The sequence below is a fragment of the Stegodyphus dumicola genome, chromosome 6, assembly GCF_044657685.1.
Source record: "Stegodyphus dumicola isolate Sdum_Otavi_A_Nest chromosome 6, ASM4465768v1".
NCBI lineage: Eukaryota > Metazoa > Arthropoda > Arachnida > Araneae > Eresidae > Stegodyphus > Stegodyphus dumicola.
Window position 1 is genome coordinate 147,019,780 of NC_140773.1, and position 15,393 is coordinate 147,035,172.

The 15,393-nt window shown below is 28.9% G+C and overlaps 1 protein-coding gene across 9 annotated transcripts in view; it reads left to right on the forward strand.

Annotated features, from left to right (window-relative positions):
* LOC118203868 (cell adhesion molecule Dscam1-like) overlaps positions 1-15,393 on the forward strand; it is a 123,114-nt gene that overhangs the window by 74,589 nt on the left and 33,132 nt on the right. Inside the window, exons 1-4 of one of the 9 annotated variants that reach the window (XM_085818983.1) lie at positions 1,827-2,034; positions 2,216-2,497; positions 3,851-3,970; positions 5,093-5,266. The exons of 5 other annotated variants lie outside the window; for them this stretch is intronic. In XM_085818983.1, the coding sequence (XP_085675109.1) occupies positions 1,938-2,034; positions 2,216-2,497; positions 3,851-3,970; positions 5,093-5,266 (673 nt within the window). In that variant the 5' untranslated portion in view covers positions 1,827-1,937. Of the gene's footprint in view, positions 1-624; positions 796-1,826; positions 2,035-2,215; positions 2,498-3,850; positions 3,971-5,092; positions 5,267-5,640; positions 5,868-6,313; positions 6,599-8,142; positions 8,263-11,392; positions 11,564-11,692; positions 12,131-12,360; positions 12,643-14,867; positions 14,985-15,393 lie in introns of those variants that run through there. 3 more of the 9 variants (XM_035376163.2, XM_035376165.2, XM_085818986.1) reach the window with 3 other exon arrangements.

A 15,393-nucleotide genomic window follows, 5' to 3' on the forward strand; every position in this document is an offset into this window, starting at 1 on the left:
TGCTTAGGGGAAGGAAGGATGACTTACCTATATGACTAATATAAGAATATAAAAGTAGACGAAGCAAAGAAGATTCTGGAAAAATTTCAAAAATCATGTATTTATAGATAAATTACGAAATTAAACATAAAAATATCGTGGTATTAAAATCTGTACTGCTCGTGCTCACCCTTTTAATTTCAGTGCTGTTCGTTACACTCTGATGAAAGGATATTAAACATTGGTTAAAAGTAAACTCTAATCAGAATTATAGCGGGAAAAAAAAACTCAATCGATTTCGAAGGTGATTAGATACGGATTTTTCAGGAAAAAAAGAATTGTCTTTTGTTTGGCGTGTTTATCTTAGAGTTTGGCTTTTTAATGTTTCAATAAATACCATTATTTGAAAGAAAAGTTTTATTTTTGTTATCGCAACAAGCAGCCAGAAATATTTGTGTTAAACACTCTATGTTCATATTTCTGAAAAAAATATTTTCAAACCTTAGCTATTTTAGTACCTATAACTACCATATTATTACGTTAGTGCAGTACTAATTTAGGTGTAAAGTAGATATTATATAAAAAAATTTCTTGTAGATCTTAACTGAATGGCTTAATAAATAACAATTTTTTTTCTATGTATAGGTTCCCAGAATGATCCAATATTGCTAAAAGAGGACAATACTATACATAATTTGAATAATGGAAGTTTTTACATCACGAATATTAAAGAAGAAAATTCTGGGGAGTATACATGTATTGTTTCAAACGGCTTTGATGCAATGTTAACAAAATCTGTGAACGTAAGGGTAAACGGTAAGACGTTACATATTGATGCACACTATATATATGAAGAATATCTATTAAATTTTGCTGTTATTACTACGTTTTATGGTTATGCATAACAATACACATTAATAATTCCATTTACAGTCCATCATTATATTGCGATGAATATCAAAATTCTTCACCACAGTTTTTTAATTAAAAAAGTATTCTTTTGATAAAAGGAATTTTAGAAACTACCTCGAGTTTGTCTTGAAAGATGATAAAGAAATGAAATAAATCTCATAGAGTCTGTGAATAACTTATTAGTAATATTTCTTTTCATTTTTATGTATCATATCGTACTTGATTTCTGTGATGTATTTGAAAAATAAAGCGCAAAATTATATTTATTTTCTATGTTGTACTGTATTGGAGATAAAGAAAGTTATAATTTTTTCAAAGTCTTTGGCAATTGCAATACACATGATTAAGTAGATTTCGTGCCTATACATTGAAACTAATGGCCGAATCATTTATAACACATTTATTTTAATACAAGTGTAAATCATACTGTTCGTAATTATTACGATGCAAAATATCTTTAAACCGCTTGATTTTGGAAATTCTAGGCATTAAAATGAGATATTATGTGCATTTCATTGTATTTTACAAGTAACGCAAGCTTTTTCGGTTTACATCCTAGTTGTATATTTTAAAAATATATATGCTAATAAATGCTCTTTTACCGTATTTAGACATTTATTTGCAAATAAATAAACAAATTACATTTGAAATAATTATTACTTTTCTTTGAGTAAATATTCATCTCATATACGGTGCATAAAAAATTAGCCTTTCATTAAGATAATTATAACACTTATCTTTTATTTGTGATTCTTCGTGCTTTTATCTATAAATTAATTTTGATTATTATAAATTACTTTCAATGTTCTTATCACTTTTCTTTTTAAATAATTTGTTCCTGTATGTTAGTAAAATCGCGCTGGATTTTATTTCTCATGCTTTCCACCATATGGCGCTGCTCTACCATATTGTTATTTAGTCACATAAAACAAGAGTATAGTGCGTACCTCTTTAGTAAATACATACGCCATGTTATGTGCGAATATTAATTTACTGTGGCTGAGGGATACTTTATAAGATATATATTGAAACTGATCTAAATCGTCATGGAAGTCTTACATTATCAACTGTTCCTGGATTACCTCAGCATTATTACTTTCATGAGCATCTCTATAAAGGAAACGGGGACAACAATAACTGAAGGTAAGCGTTTTGCATCAGTCCTTCACTTTATAAACATAATAGCATGTTTAAATTTAAATTAGAGTTTTGTTTTATAATAAAACTATGCTTTGCGCATAAAATAAAAAAAGGATCATTTTACTTGCCAATCGTTCTTTTATATTTTATAAGCAAAATCTACTGAGTAAACATTTCTTTCTAGAAACACCAGTGATTCAACCTTTTAATTTTCCGGTATATTCTACCGTTGGCCAGAGAGCAGTGGTTACTTGTGCCATCTCTCAGGGAGCAAAACCATTACAGTTTAATTGGTTAAAAGATGGAAAAGATATTGAAAGCGTGCCAAATATTTCCCTCCTTAACCAGGCAGATTTTTCTGTCCTCACTGTAGGCCCTGCAAACAGAGAGAATGTTGGGAATTATACATGCATAGCAAGAAATTCGCATGGGAAAGATTCACATACATCAGCCTTTGTGCTTAACGGTAAGTTTATTTTTCATGCCTTCAAAAATATCTCAGTCAGTTCTTCTGAGTACTGGTATCTCCTTCTTACAGTTTTAAAATGCTTATTTTTAAATTCTATTACTTGAAAATTTATTATATCTTTATATCAAGAAATTCAGATATTATAATGTTATCATATATTTATTTTGACTTCTAATGTTTAAATGTTAATTTAATCTAATACTAACATAAGCACTTACGAAAAGGTAGTCAGAAATTAATTTAAAGTATTTTATCTAATCACTTATTATAAAACGTAACATAATACCGTAAACATAATTAAACAGAGAAGTCTTAGTGCTTTCTTTTAATGCTTGTTTCACTAATTTAATGGAATGATTTATTTTTAGTCTTTGTTCTGTATATATATTTATCAGAAAATGTGAGAAAGATATCTGTTTCTTTTACATTTATTTCAATATTATTCTTTTTTTAAGCTATTAGATTTAATGTCAAATCTGCTAATATTTAAAATTAATATTCAAAGAAGAGTGAAATATTGATTTTATGCTATTTTAAATTATCCAGTGTCATTATTTTCATTTCTCAGCATTTCCATATAACTTTTGAATGTTTTTATTGATGTGGTGTTTCTTTGCAAATCATTACAATTTAAATGAATGAATGAATGAAGAATTAATTTAAATGGTAAAATTTAGTGAGAAATTTAGCTAAAAGGATATCAAATGCAGACTTCAGTATTCTCGTTTAAACAGTTTAGGTAAGACCAAATTGATCTAAAGCAGTTCTTATGCTTCTGAGAGTTGCTGGAGAATAAAACTGTTATTGTATAATTATTACACTAAGTTATATACATGGTGATTATTCTTTCGTAAAATTGTTAAAATCATAATAGAAGTAGCGAAGCGTATTGTGTTGAAACATTTATTAAAACATTTTTCTTAATGTATGGCGTAAAACATAAAAAACTAGTAATTCGTTGAAATTTATCTCAAAGTTATGATATCAGAATAAAAGAGGCATTCCTTTGCAATTTCATTGGGAATATTTTTGTTTTCTTTTTCTTTTCTGCAACATTTCAAGATATCGAATTACGAACCTTAATGAAAATGTTCCTCAATTTATTTGTGGCATATTGTAGATCTGAATATATATTCTAATGTATCCTCCTTTGAAGTATAGAAAGGCAAAGTTTAAAAACATATTTGCTTTTAATTTGAGAGGTAATGTTTTTAAATGAAGAATGTCGAAAAGAAAATAAATTTCTATAGAAAAATTTATTGAAGAAAACTCACTTTTCAAATGCATTTTTAACGTTTGCAACTTCCACATGATACATCTGAATGCATTACGTTTCTTTCATACATTTAGAGCCTCCAGTATGGATTTACGAGCCCCGAGACATACATGTTACAGAAAACGAATTTTTAGAATTAAAATGCTCAGCTTCTGGCCATCCTCCTCCTCAAATCACATGGAATAAAATTAAAGGTAAGATACAGGAATTTCATTTTTATTTTTTAGCTTTTTGTAATGATTTTTTTTTATAATTTTTCAATTAGTATCATATCAGATGGTTGTACATCTGTTTTTAATTATTATTTTGTCCAGCATGACAAAATTATATTATTTGAATAGTGTTCTTAAATGTTAATGATATATATGCATCAGAACTGAATAACGCGTTTTGAAACTGTAACTACATATTGCAGTAAGGAATAATGTTGAATTCTGAACCTTTTTCTTAAACATAATCGTGATCAATAAGCTTGTAATATCATTTCCTTTTAAAAGTGCATTTTAAATTTTTTATAATTAATCAATTAAGAGAAAAGGGAAAACGAAATCCAAAGTTGTAGAGCCATTAGGTTAATTGGAAGCAGACAAGAGGAAAAATAAGCAATCGCCTTTGCCGGGAATCGAACCACGGACCTCTGGAATACCGGCCCAGCGTGCTACCGTTACACCACGAAGGCACGCTAGGGAAGTGGGAGAAATACCTTATAAGGTCTGAAAAAAAGACGATTTCAATAAAACAATTTTTTTAAGAAGAATCTGAAATTACTGATCATAATTTGTTATTTACTGATTTTCGTAGATTCCGAGTCTATCGGAATGAGTATCCGCTTTATGTCATGTTATTTCAAAATTGAAATTGAGGAAAATATTTTGTTGTCTGAAAAATAATTTTTTAAAAAACACTTATTACTTATTTCCAAAGTTTGCTTGATTTACTGAAATTATTTGCTAAATCGATATTATTATGTAGCTACAGTCACCAGTATCATAATAAATCATTAAGTAGATTCGATTAAGAATAAATTATAGATGTGACAGCAGTTTAATATTCATAAATTTAATACTTAAATATGGGATATCACAATAATTTGATACTGCAAGAAACCTCCCATTCATATCAAACTACCACTTTGGTAAATATGATATAGTCATGCTTTTTTTAAGCATCCCAATTTCACATTGTTGTTCCATTGTACCAGACAATGCAGTAAATGAAATGGCTGTTATTTTACTGAATATGTGATGTCTGGTGTATTACTCTGCTCATTTAATTTCAGATGAGTTTTTCATTAATTATACTTTTTACTTTTATAGATGGCGTAACAACAGCTTTATCAAATTTTCAAAACCCATCTAATATACAAGCATTTGAAAATGGTTCTCTAATAATATACAGTGTACATAATGAAATCCGTGGGAAATACCGCTGTTTAGCTTCGAATGAAGTCGGAACATCTTTACAAAAAGTAGTTGAAGTTTCAGTATCTGGTAAGACTAAACATTCGAAAAACAAACCTTCTAGTTAATGGTTATCTTGATGGATTATGTTTAAATTTTAGTAATTTTTAAAATATTACTGAATATTTAATATGAAAAAAACACATTGTCTGTGATGCTAAATATTATAGATATCCCTTTAATATATTTTAAATTTAAGTTAAAAACACATTTGTTGATATGAATACTTACACTAACTAAATATTACTATTTGTATTTAAATGCAGTAATGTATAATATTGTGTTTAGTTGTTTCAAAGTGTATGTAACTGTATGGGCATGATGCAAAAGAAGGAATAAAATTTATCCGCTGTATTATCACTAGGTGGCGCTAATATATCTGTGTGAGATGTCTTGTATATGATGGATACATATCGTCTAACTATCATCTCTTCTATTTACAAATTGCTTGCATGGAAGCGTTATTTATATTCCACGATAGCATGGACGTTTATAACTCATATATTATCAGTGTATATTTGGTTTTAAGACATCATGATCTATATTTGAGCAAATACCATGTTTAGGCGTAAAAATATAGCTCTCTTTGCGGCGTCTGTTGTCTTTTGTGGCCTATTCATAAGCATTAAAGGTACGTAAAATGACTTTCCTACTTCTTTCTCAAACATTCTCGATCTTTTAAGACGTTTAGCTTTTCAGTTGATTCTGTTTTAGACTACTTAATTTTTATTAGTGCTTTAAAGTGTTTATTGATAAGATTGATTAAACTTTGGTAGTTACATGTTGTATGTTATAATAAAATAAGAAATTTAGTGTTATTAAGCTTTTTTCTTCGCTATTATTTAAAATTTCATATTCAACTAAGTTTCATAGCATTGCAAATGTAATTATTGGAATATGTAACTTCATATATTAGTATTGACAGGCAATCAGAAGCAATAACTTTACTCTCGTATTACAGATAAAGTAGTGCTAATTTTCATATTCGCATGCATATTAAAACGAGTTTTGATATACTATTTGGTTAGAGCAGAATTCACATATTTATTAATGAAAATTCCGTATCTTAATCTGTAGGCCAAGAACTTGGTGTACTACCTTTTTTCTTTCCGAATAACGTAGCAGAAGGACAAAAAGTACTTGTAACTTGTACTCCAAGTAGCGAAAGTCGTCCAGTAAAGTCAAAGTGGTTGCGGAATGGGTCAGAGGTTAAGGAAAATGAGCGCATAAAAATAACTGATTACGCAGACTTTTCCACTCTCATGATTAGTCCTGTTGCAAGTGACGATAGTGGTAACTATACTTGCGTTGTTAGCGAAGATTACAAGACTGCAAGCTATACAGCTGAGCTTATCATACAAGGTATGTTTAAGATTTACAAAAGCTTTATCTTTTAGTCCCAATGAGCATTAATATAATTCTAAAATTAATTTTATGATTCATAAATAAGGGAAAAAATATGCAGTATGTATGACAAACTATACATCTGAGCTTGTCATATAAGGTATGTTTAAGATTTACAAAAGTTTTATCTTTTAGTCCCAATGAAAAGCATTAATATGATTATAAAATTAATTTTATGTTTCAGAAATAAGAAAAAAGTTATGCAATATATTACAGTTTTTAGTTTAGCAGCATTTATAAATTAGAATGTTACAGAGTTTTAACTCCAAATCGTTGTTTAAAACCAACATGCGAAATGCCTGAATGTATGTTTTCCTGCTTACTTCATGTACATGCGAAAAAAACGGTTATACAGGTTTAAGTGCAAAGTTAAAAATAGCTTACAAATTACACTATAACGTTACAAATTACATTACATTAGAATACAAATTAGCAATTTCTAGAATACAGATTTAGCAATTAAATTTCATGTGAAATTATTATTCAGATTTTTAAAGTAAACATCAATTAATGCTAAAAATTTACTTACAATATAATACCTTAAAACTCACAAGAAATGCAAAATGAATTCTTAACCTACTTATATGCGTCACACATTTAAACTGAAAAAAGCCTTGCTTTGTATCTAACCGAATTATAAAGGAAAGTTTAACCATTCATCTATAATTCAAAAAGATATTTGCTTTTAATATGCAAAAGTTCTGTATGCGAAATATAATTTCTACTTGATAAGGCAGAAAATATTTCTTTAAATTTACTATCTATGTTAAAAAATGAAAAGTATTGCTCAATAAGCCACTCTAAAATGCATTTCTGCTAGTATAAAACGTACTGAGAGACACACTTATACATACATGCATAAATATATATAGGATTAATTCGCAAGCTTAAACCACAATTTCTGTTCATTTTAAATTTTTTATAATTTTTCTATTGATGTGAGGCCATTTATTAAGTTGAATTCAATTATCGTCAAATATTTTTCATCTCTTAAGTATTTAATGTTATTTTCACGTATACCTTTTAAGTTCATAAAAGTTAACATAAAAGTTATATATTTCGAAATCAAACTAAATTGTATTCAGCACTAAATTATTTGTATGCTGTACTGAGAAACTGCACGCACACAGTTTCCTCAACACACGGGTTTTCAAACATCAACCATATTTAGAGTAAAAATGAAATTTTGCTTATATTTTTAATATTCATACATTAAAATTTGATAGTAAACAGGTCTCTCTTTTAATATGTAAAGTAACGAGTAACATTATACATTTCTATTGATTGTATTTATCATATAATTGATGATATAGTAGTCTGTATATCCTTATAATATAAAAATACTTAAGTTTTATTTAACTTGATTCAAACTGGTATGTATAATTAGTGTTACAATCTTAGTTTTATCATTCTAGTCAAATTAATTGCATGGATAGAAATATATAGTGCTTGAAATAAAGAAGATTATCACATAGTTACACCACTTTGTTTATTTGAATAAGGCCCACCCTCTTGGATAAAAAAGCCTTCAAGCAAAGAAACAGTAGTTGGAAAAAATATTACATTCGAATGTATGGCTAACGGAAGACCATCACCTATAATTACATGGAAGAAAAATTTTGGTAAGTTATTTAATGCATTCAAATATTATTCATAACGCGGCAGTTTAAATTACTTATTTTCACCGACCAAAAATAATAACTTAATTTACTTTGTTTAATTGCCTTAAATGTTAAGGCTATAGATATATCGTATTATGATCTAGTAGTTGAAAATTGCATTTACGAGCATTGAACGTCTAGAAACGTTTGAGTGAATTAATAACTTTCCTTGTATAAAACAATAAATGAGAAAACATGACACCAACACAAAGGTTTCATAATTTAATCACTGGATAACAAAATTAAATTGAAACGTAATTTTGTGAAGCAGCGGGAAATAATTTATATTGATATAACATTTAGTTTAAGGAATTTCGTTTGTTTTAACGTTTGGAAAGGGCAACAAGGAGCTTGTTTGTTTACAGACGAAATACTTCATTCATTGAAATATAAATGTGCATTTTCTGATTATGAGAAATGAAATCCCCATAATTCCGACATGAATTTAATAAACCTTCAACAACGGAACAATCAATTAAAAGATGGTTAAAACAGTTTCGAGGCATCGGATATGTTTTACATGAAGGACGCCAAGCGTCAGTGATAAAGTCTAGTGAATCCATTCGCCGCGCCAGCCTGCAAGCAGGAATTCCCAGGTCGGCTATTCATAAAGTTGTTCATGAACTCTTGAGACTGACTGAGTGTGAATTGCAGAATTGACTATAAATGAAATCTAATGCTCCAGTTGTTCGTAAGGAATTATCTGTAGACATTCTTGACCGTATCAGTAATTATGATCAAGTCCTTCAGAAAATCGTATTTAGTGATAAAGCAACATTTCATGCTTGAGTTTAATCGGCATGAAAGCAGGATTTGGGTATCAGGAAACCCACATTTTGTATGGGAAATTGAGCAAGGCTGGTCTTAAGTTAATGCTTGATCTATATTAACTCATAACAAAGTGATTAGTACCTTCTTTTCTCGGAGTCATCAATTAATTCGGATGATTACTTCGATACACCCAGATTGTTTTCGGTTCCACACTTAAAAGAAATTTAGCCAAACGTTTTTTCTCCCAACAGGATCGAATTCCCTGTCATTGTCATGTGTACATGTTCCTTGATGAAATATTCTCAGCTCGTTGGACTGATAGTGGTCTACCAATTTTATGGCTGCCTCATTTTCCGGACAACACACCACTCGAGTTCTTTTTCTGGGGATACCCGAAGAACCGAGTTTATCCTGCAGAGATTGGCAGCATCGAAGATTTAAAAAATCGAATCGCCTCAGAAACAGATACTGTGACTCCTCAAATATTTAATAACTTTTGGGGAAGAATCGATAACAGACATTATATTCTCTAAGAAATAAATGGTGCTGGTTTATTATCATAAAATTCTTTGATGTGTTAAATAAAATTCAGTCAGTCATCATATCCATATCTCTTATTCTGTATTTTTTATAACGTCTCTTTATCTGATAATTAAATTATGGACATCCTATATGATGTAATTATTTTAATGGGATTACATTGGTAAGATAAATGATTAATGAAGAGCTTAGGATTTGTATCAAAGGAAGCTCCATTTTACATAAGGTTAGAAACTGTTCTTAAACTAGAATTATATTTTAAAAAGGATTATACTGTTCAAATATAAAGAAGAAAGATTTATTTCACAAATTATCATTATAAGTATTAAAAGTTTTGCAGAAATTTGCTTATGTTAATCAATTCTGAATTTCATATATTTTATTATTTTTTTCAAATTATGTAGTTAAATTGTAGGACTTTCAGCAATTTTCGAGCCCATGATTCAGGATTTTAGTTGAGAAACTTTAATAAAGTCCTTAAACGTGAAAACTAAAAGCGTAAACACGTTAAAAATGTCCGCCATAATAAGTAATTATTGCTAGGATTAATAATTATAATGATAAAAATAAATATAAATAATACTAAGATTTGATATGATGATGAAATTTAAGGTTAAAGAAATAGTTCTGATGGACTATGTGATTCTTCTCATGATATATTGTTATTTGCGAAAATATTTATTATTGGGAAGAGTAGTTTGGTTAGTTACTCGGAAAAAAAAATAAATGTTTTCTAACTGAAATTAGTAAGTTCAATTATGCAGTTCTTTTTTCCCAATATAAGAAACACCCAATATAAAAACTGTCTTTTTACTAAATCACCTGTAGAGACATTAGGATTTTTTGAAGCAGGCAAGATGAACAATTAGCAACCGCCTTCGCCGGGAGTCGAACCACGGACCTCTGGAATACCGGCCCAGCGTGCAGAACCACTACACCACGAAGGCACCCTAGGAAGGCGGGAGAAGTACCTTATATACTCCCAATTTTAAAGAGTGACGTGGGTTTTTAGGGGACCCATTCGCCAAATCCTGGGTGCGGAGAATCATCATCCAACACCCTTTTAGTTCGGGCGCCACTGTAGAGACATTAGGATTTTTGGAAGCAGGCAAGATAAAAAATTAGCAACTGTCTTTGCCGGGAATCGAGCCACAGACTTCTGGAATACCGGCGCAGCGTGCAGAACCACTACACCACGAAGGCACGCTAGAGAAATACCTTATACATCTTTTATTAACTGTAACATTAGTTATCATTAATCTGACTAGAATTTTCTTATGACTTTATTTTAACGGATTGCAGTGCACAGTTTAAAAAATATATATCCATACAATAAATAAACAGAAAAATAAGTTTCGGGATCTTAGTGCTTAGAAAACTAAAAAGCTGTTGCAAATTCAAAAATTCGAAAATTTTTGCAGAAGAACTTTGAAAGGGATAACTAATGCATTCGCAGTTTCTGTCTTTGTTTAAGAATGAGACTAAATATTTTCTTTTAAAGTTTTTAACTACTAGTTTATATTATCTCTTTCAAGGTAATTAAGTGTATCTATAAAGTACATAAATCTAAATCGCAAGTTATTTTTATAAAATGTAAATAAGTATGTTGGAAAGAAAAGCATCACTCTTAATCATTTTATCTTTCAAAAAACTAAAAAGTTATTAAATTCTATCAAACTTGCTGACTGTTTAATCTCATAATTTTAAAATCCATTTACTATACTTCGTTTTAAGATAATTATGAAAATGTATTAATTACTTTTTAAAAATTTTTCAACAGGTAATGAAGCAAATTCAAATCAAGATTTAAACAATGGTGGAAAATACATCATTGACAAAGGTTTATTAATGATACTCAATGTACAAAAAGAAGATCAAGGTATATATCATTGTTTGATCTCAAATGGCGTAGGAAATAGTTTGCAAGAGACTGCCACTTTGTCTGTACTTAGTAAGTAACAAAAATTGCAAGAGAGAAATCCTAACTCTTAACGTTTATCTTCCTAAAAGTAATTTCAAGAAATATAAATCCAGTTTTTTTAATACAGTGCTAAAATTTTATTTATATAATTTAAGCCAAATAAAGATTTTATCTATTTAACTACGTTCATTTAGTCCATTTTTATGCAAACATATGTTTCATTCAAAATCTCATGTAGTCGTACGAAATTTAGAAAACGTATTTTTCTTAAATACGAAAATATAGAAATAATATGAGTTTACGATTTTTAACGAATCGTAACACGGGGCGGCGCCACATGACAGTATTGAATGGTATTTTTCTGTATGTACGTATTTTGTCACGTCTTGATTCCCTATTTTCAGTGATAATACGATGCAAACTGATCTGATCATTCTAACATTAAGCTTATAACTTTAATACTAACGCCTTTGCTATCTTTGTTTCTGATACGCTATTATGCACATGATCTGGAGACTATGCAGCGAGTAATACTTCGTTTATGCTATCTGATGTTTCTCATAGGACAATATGTCAAATTTGTACTGACAAATGATGGTAAGTAAGAATTTTATTTATCTCTTTAAAAATTATTACTATATACAGATTATTACTATATACAGATATTGTGAGACTTAAGCTTAAGAAATAAATTTCAATGCTTAATTTTAAGTTATTGAAATCAATGGTGATTGAAAATTTGAGTTGATGTTGCAGAAACCTTTAATTCTTATTTTTAAGCAAATTTCATATGTATTGAAACTAAGTTGGATTTCTTATTATTTTAGGTTTGCCACAAATACAGCCTTTTTTCTTTCCTGAAGCGTTAAGCTCCGGACAAAAGACAAGCATCAGTTGTGCTCTGAATAAAGGCAGTCAACCTCTACAATTTCGTTGGATGAAAGACAACAAGGAACTGATGAATGGTGAAAATATAGAAATTGTGGCCATAAAAGATGTGTCTTTGATTACTATTAATCCAGTCAAACAAGATAGCAGTGGAAATTATACCTGTATTGTCAGCAATAAATTGGGGAAAGATGAATATACTGCTTCACTTGTAGTGAAAGGTAAGCAGAGTTACTTTATGTGCGCCTCTCCTCAGGGCAAAATGGCAATAATAATAATGGCAGTATAATTCATGAAATAAAAAAAAATATATAATTATTTAAATAAAGTATTTGATCAGTTAAAATTAGATGACAAAAATAAGTTAAGTAATATATTAAATATGAAAGGATATATTGATATTTAACTTTATTATTATGTACAGTCGTATTTATATTTTAGCTGTGTTATTCAAATTTAGTTTAAATACAATAATCGTTATTCGCCCGAGATTATTTCCACCAAAAAGTTTACTTATGCATATTCTGAACATGAAAATAAATCCTACAATGTATTTTAAATGAAAATATATACGGTTTTTAAAATTCAATTATATATGCAATAGAGATGGTACAAATATTGTTACATTTCTTCAAATTTAGCATTTATATATGTTCAAAGATGTAAAATATAAATATTAATTGGGCTTTAATTTACTGAATATCGCAGTGTGTAAATGACCTCTTTTAAATTAATTGCAAGTAACAAATCAGTTTGTAAGCATTCGTGAATTCTAAAATTGATTTCTTTATCAAAAATAATAAAGTTTATGATTTTTAACCAACCATTTAAAATATTTTGCAGTATTATAGTGCAATAGTTTGGAGCTGAATAAGGTTCAATTAATGTGTTTTCACACTATTATTTTATTACTTCAACATTACTTTTTGTAGCGAGTTAAATGATGCAATGTTAATGTAAAAAGAATAGCATATAAGAATAGAAGTTAAACTGTCAAAATTAAGATTTACTTTACAGATGCTGTAACCTGCATTATAAAACTGTCGTGAAAGTGGTAAACGATTTTTTTGTTCTGTAAAAAATTATGAGTCTCTTTTTTCAAATATATTTGTAAAATCTTTTAATTAAATTTATTTCAGTTTTGCTGTTATAGGTTAGGTTTGGATTGCAGTGTAATGAACATATCTATTTTATTAGAGCAATTGAATCTGAAGACATGGGCATGAAATAAAGCAGGTTTACTCATATATAATAGTGAAAACGTTTCATGCGTATGGAGAAAGGAAGCAGCTGAAATTTCAAAGCATGGTTTTAGACCAAAGGGGCATTAGCCCAGACGGAGTGTTAGTCTCGAAACGGCATTTTCGGCGTATCACTTTTCAAATTGTTGCCACCAAATATTATTGTCCTGGATCATTTTTAAAGCAATTAAATAATGAGAAATCTACATGAATATATATATGTTTCTCGCATTGTGAAAAATCAACGGTAACTAGAACCATCAAATTTTAAATAACGTTGTCCTCCACCCGAATATGAGAACCTGCAAGCCTGAAATTTGAATTTCGAACTTATTTTATTATCTCTTTAATATTTCTTAAAACTTTAACACTTTTTTTATTAACAAACTGAAGGATTTCAAAGCGAGCAATAGCAACACTGTATGGAATCAAACATTTTTCTCGGCAGCGCGCGAGATTGTCGATAGGAAATTCTAAAGATATGTTGTTTTTAAATAGGTTTAGCCCAAACGGGCGTTAGCCCAGATGCTCTTGAAACGTATATGTGTGTGTAACTGAATAAAACAATCCTTTGGGCGTAATATGAAATGATATGAAATCTGCCTTTCAGATTTTTATTCATTTATTTAGTTGTTATTTATTTTTGATGCCTCAAGCATTTTAAATGAATTCACGTTTAATGCATTAAATCTACTACTTGTATTACTTAAAATTTTATTGGGTATCAATCAGATTAGCGATATATAAATTTTAATTAATTTAAATTCAATATTGTATTGTAAAATACACTTCGTTTTCGGCAATACTCATGAAGCGATGTTAATTGTAACTTATTAACTGGAAATTTGATTCTAAACTGTTCTCATAATTTGCGTCTCAATTTACGCTTGTTGATAATTTATTAGTAAATTATATAATTTTTTCTTATTATTTATTAAACTATGAATTATGTTTCTTAAATCAGTTGGCATTCTTTAAGTCTCAGAAGCAGATAAAACTAACTATATTGAGGAAATAGTAGTATTAGAGTAGTATTAGTCAAAATAGGTTTCCTTAAACTTTTAAAAATATTATAATTTGAATAGCTGCTCTAATGCATATTAATGCAATAATAGGCTACCAACATGCTATTAATGTTTATAATATTTTGCATTGTTACTTCTGATATTTTCGAGATTTCTCTAAGGGGAAAATATTGATTATAGCCCCTCCAAAATGGATTAAGAAGCCAAACGATCACAGTGCATTTCTGGGATTAAAATTTGAAGCTGAATGTAAAGTGTCTGGACAACCTTCACCTATAATTACATGGTACAAAGAAGGTAAATATATTACTACATATATTTCCCGAATCGGTAATTTAATTAAATTGTTTATCTATTGTTATGTATATTTTCTTCTGCAGATGTAAAGTTATATTTTAGTCTGGAACCTTTAATTGCAAACAGTGATAGAATATAACTAAAATTTCAAAGTTAGGAGTAGTTAGTAAAATTAAATAAAGATTTAGCAGCAACGGTTTACAGAGATTTATTTGAATGATGTGTGTGTCTAAATTCATGTGATCGATACTTCGAATGATCCCTAAAGCAGTATAAGAAATCTGTATAAATCTGTATCGTCTTATCTGGTGACTGATATAATGCAAAATGACAGAAAAATTTGAAAGACGGCTTAGTATGTGGAAAAAATATGCATTGCAATAGCATTTAATTGTTTTGGGGACAGTAA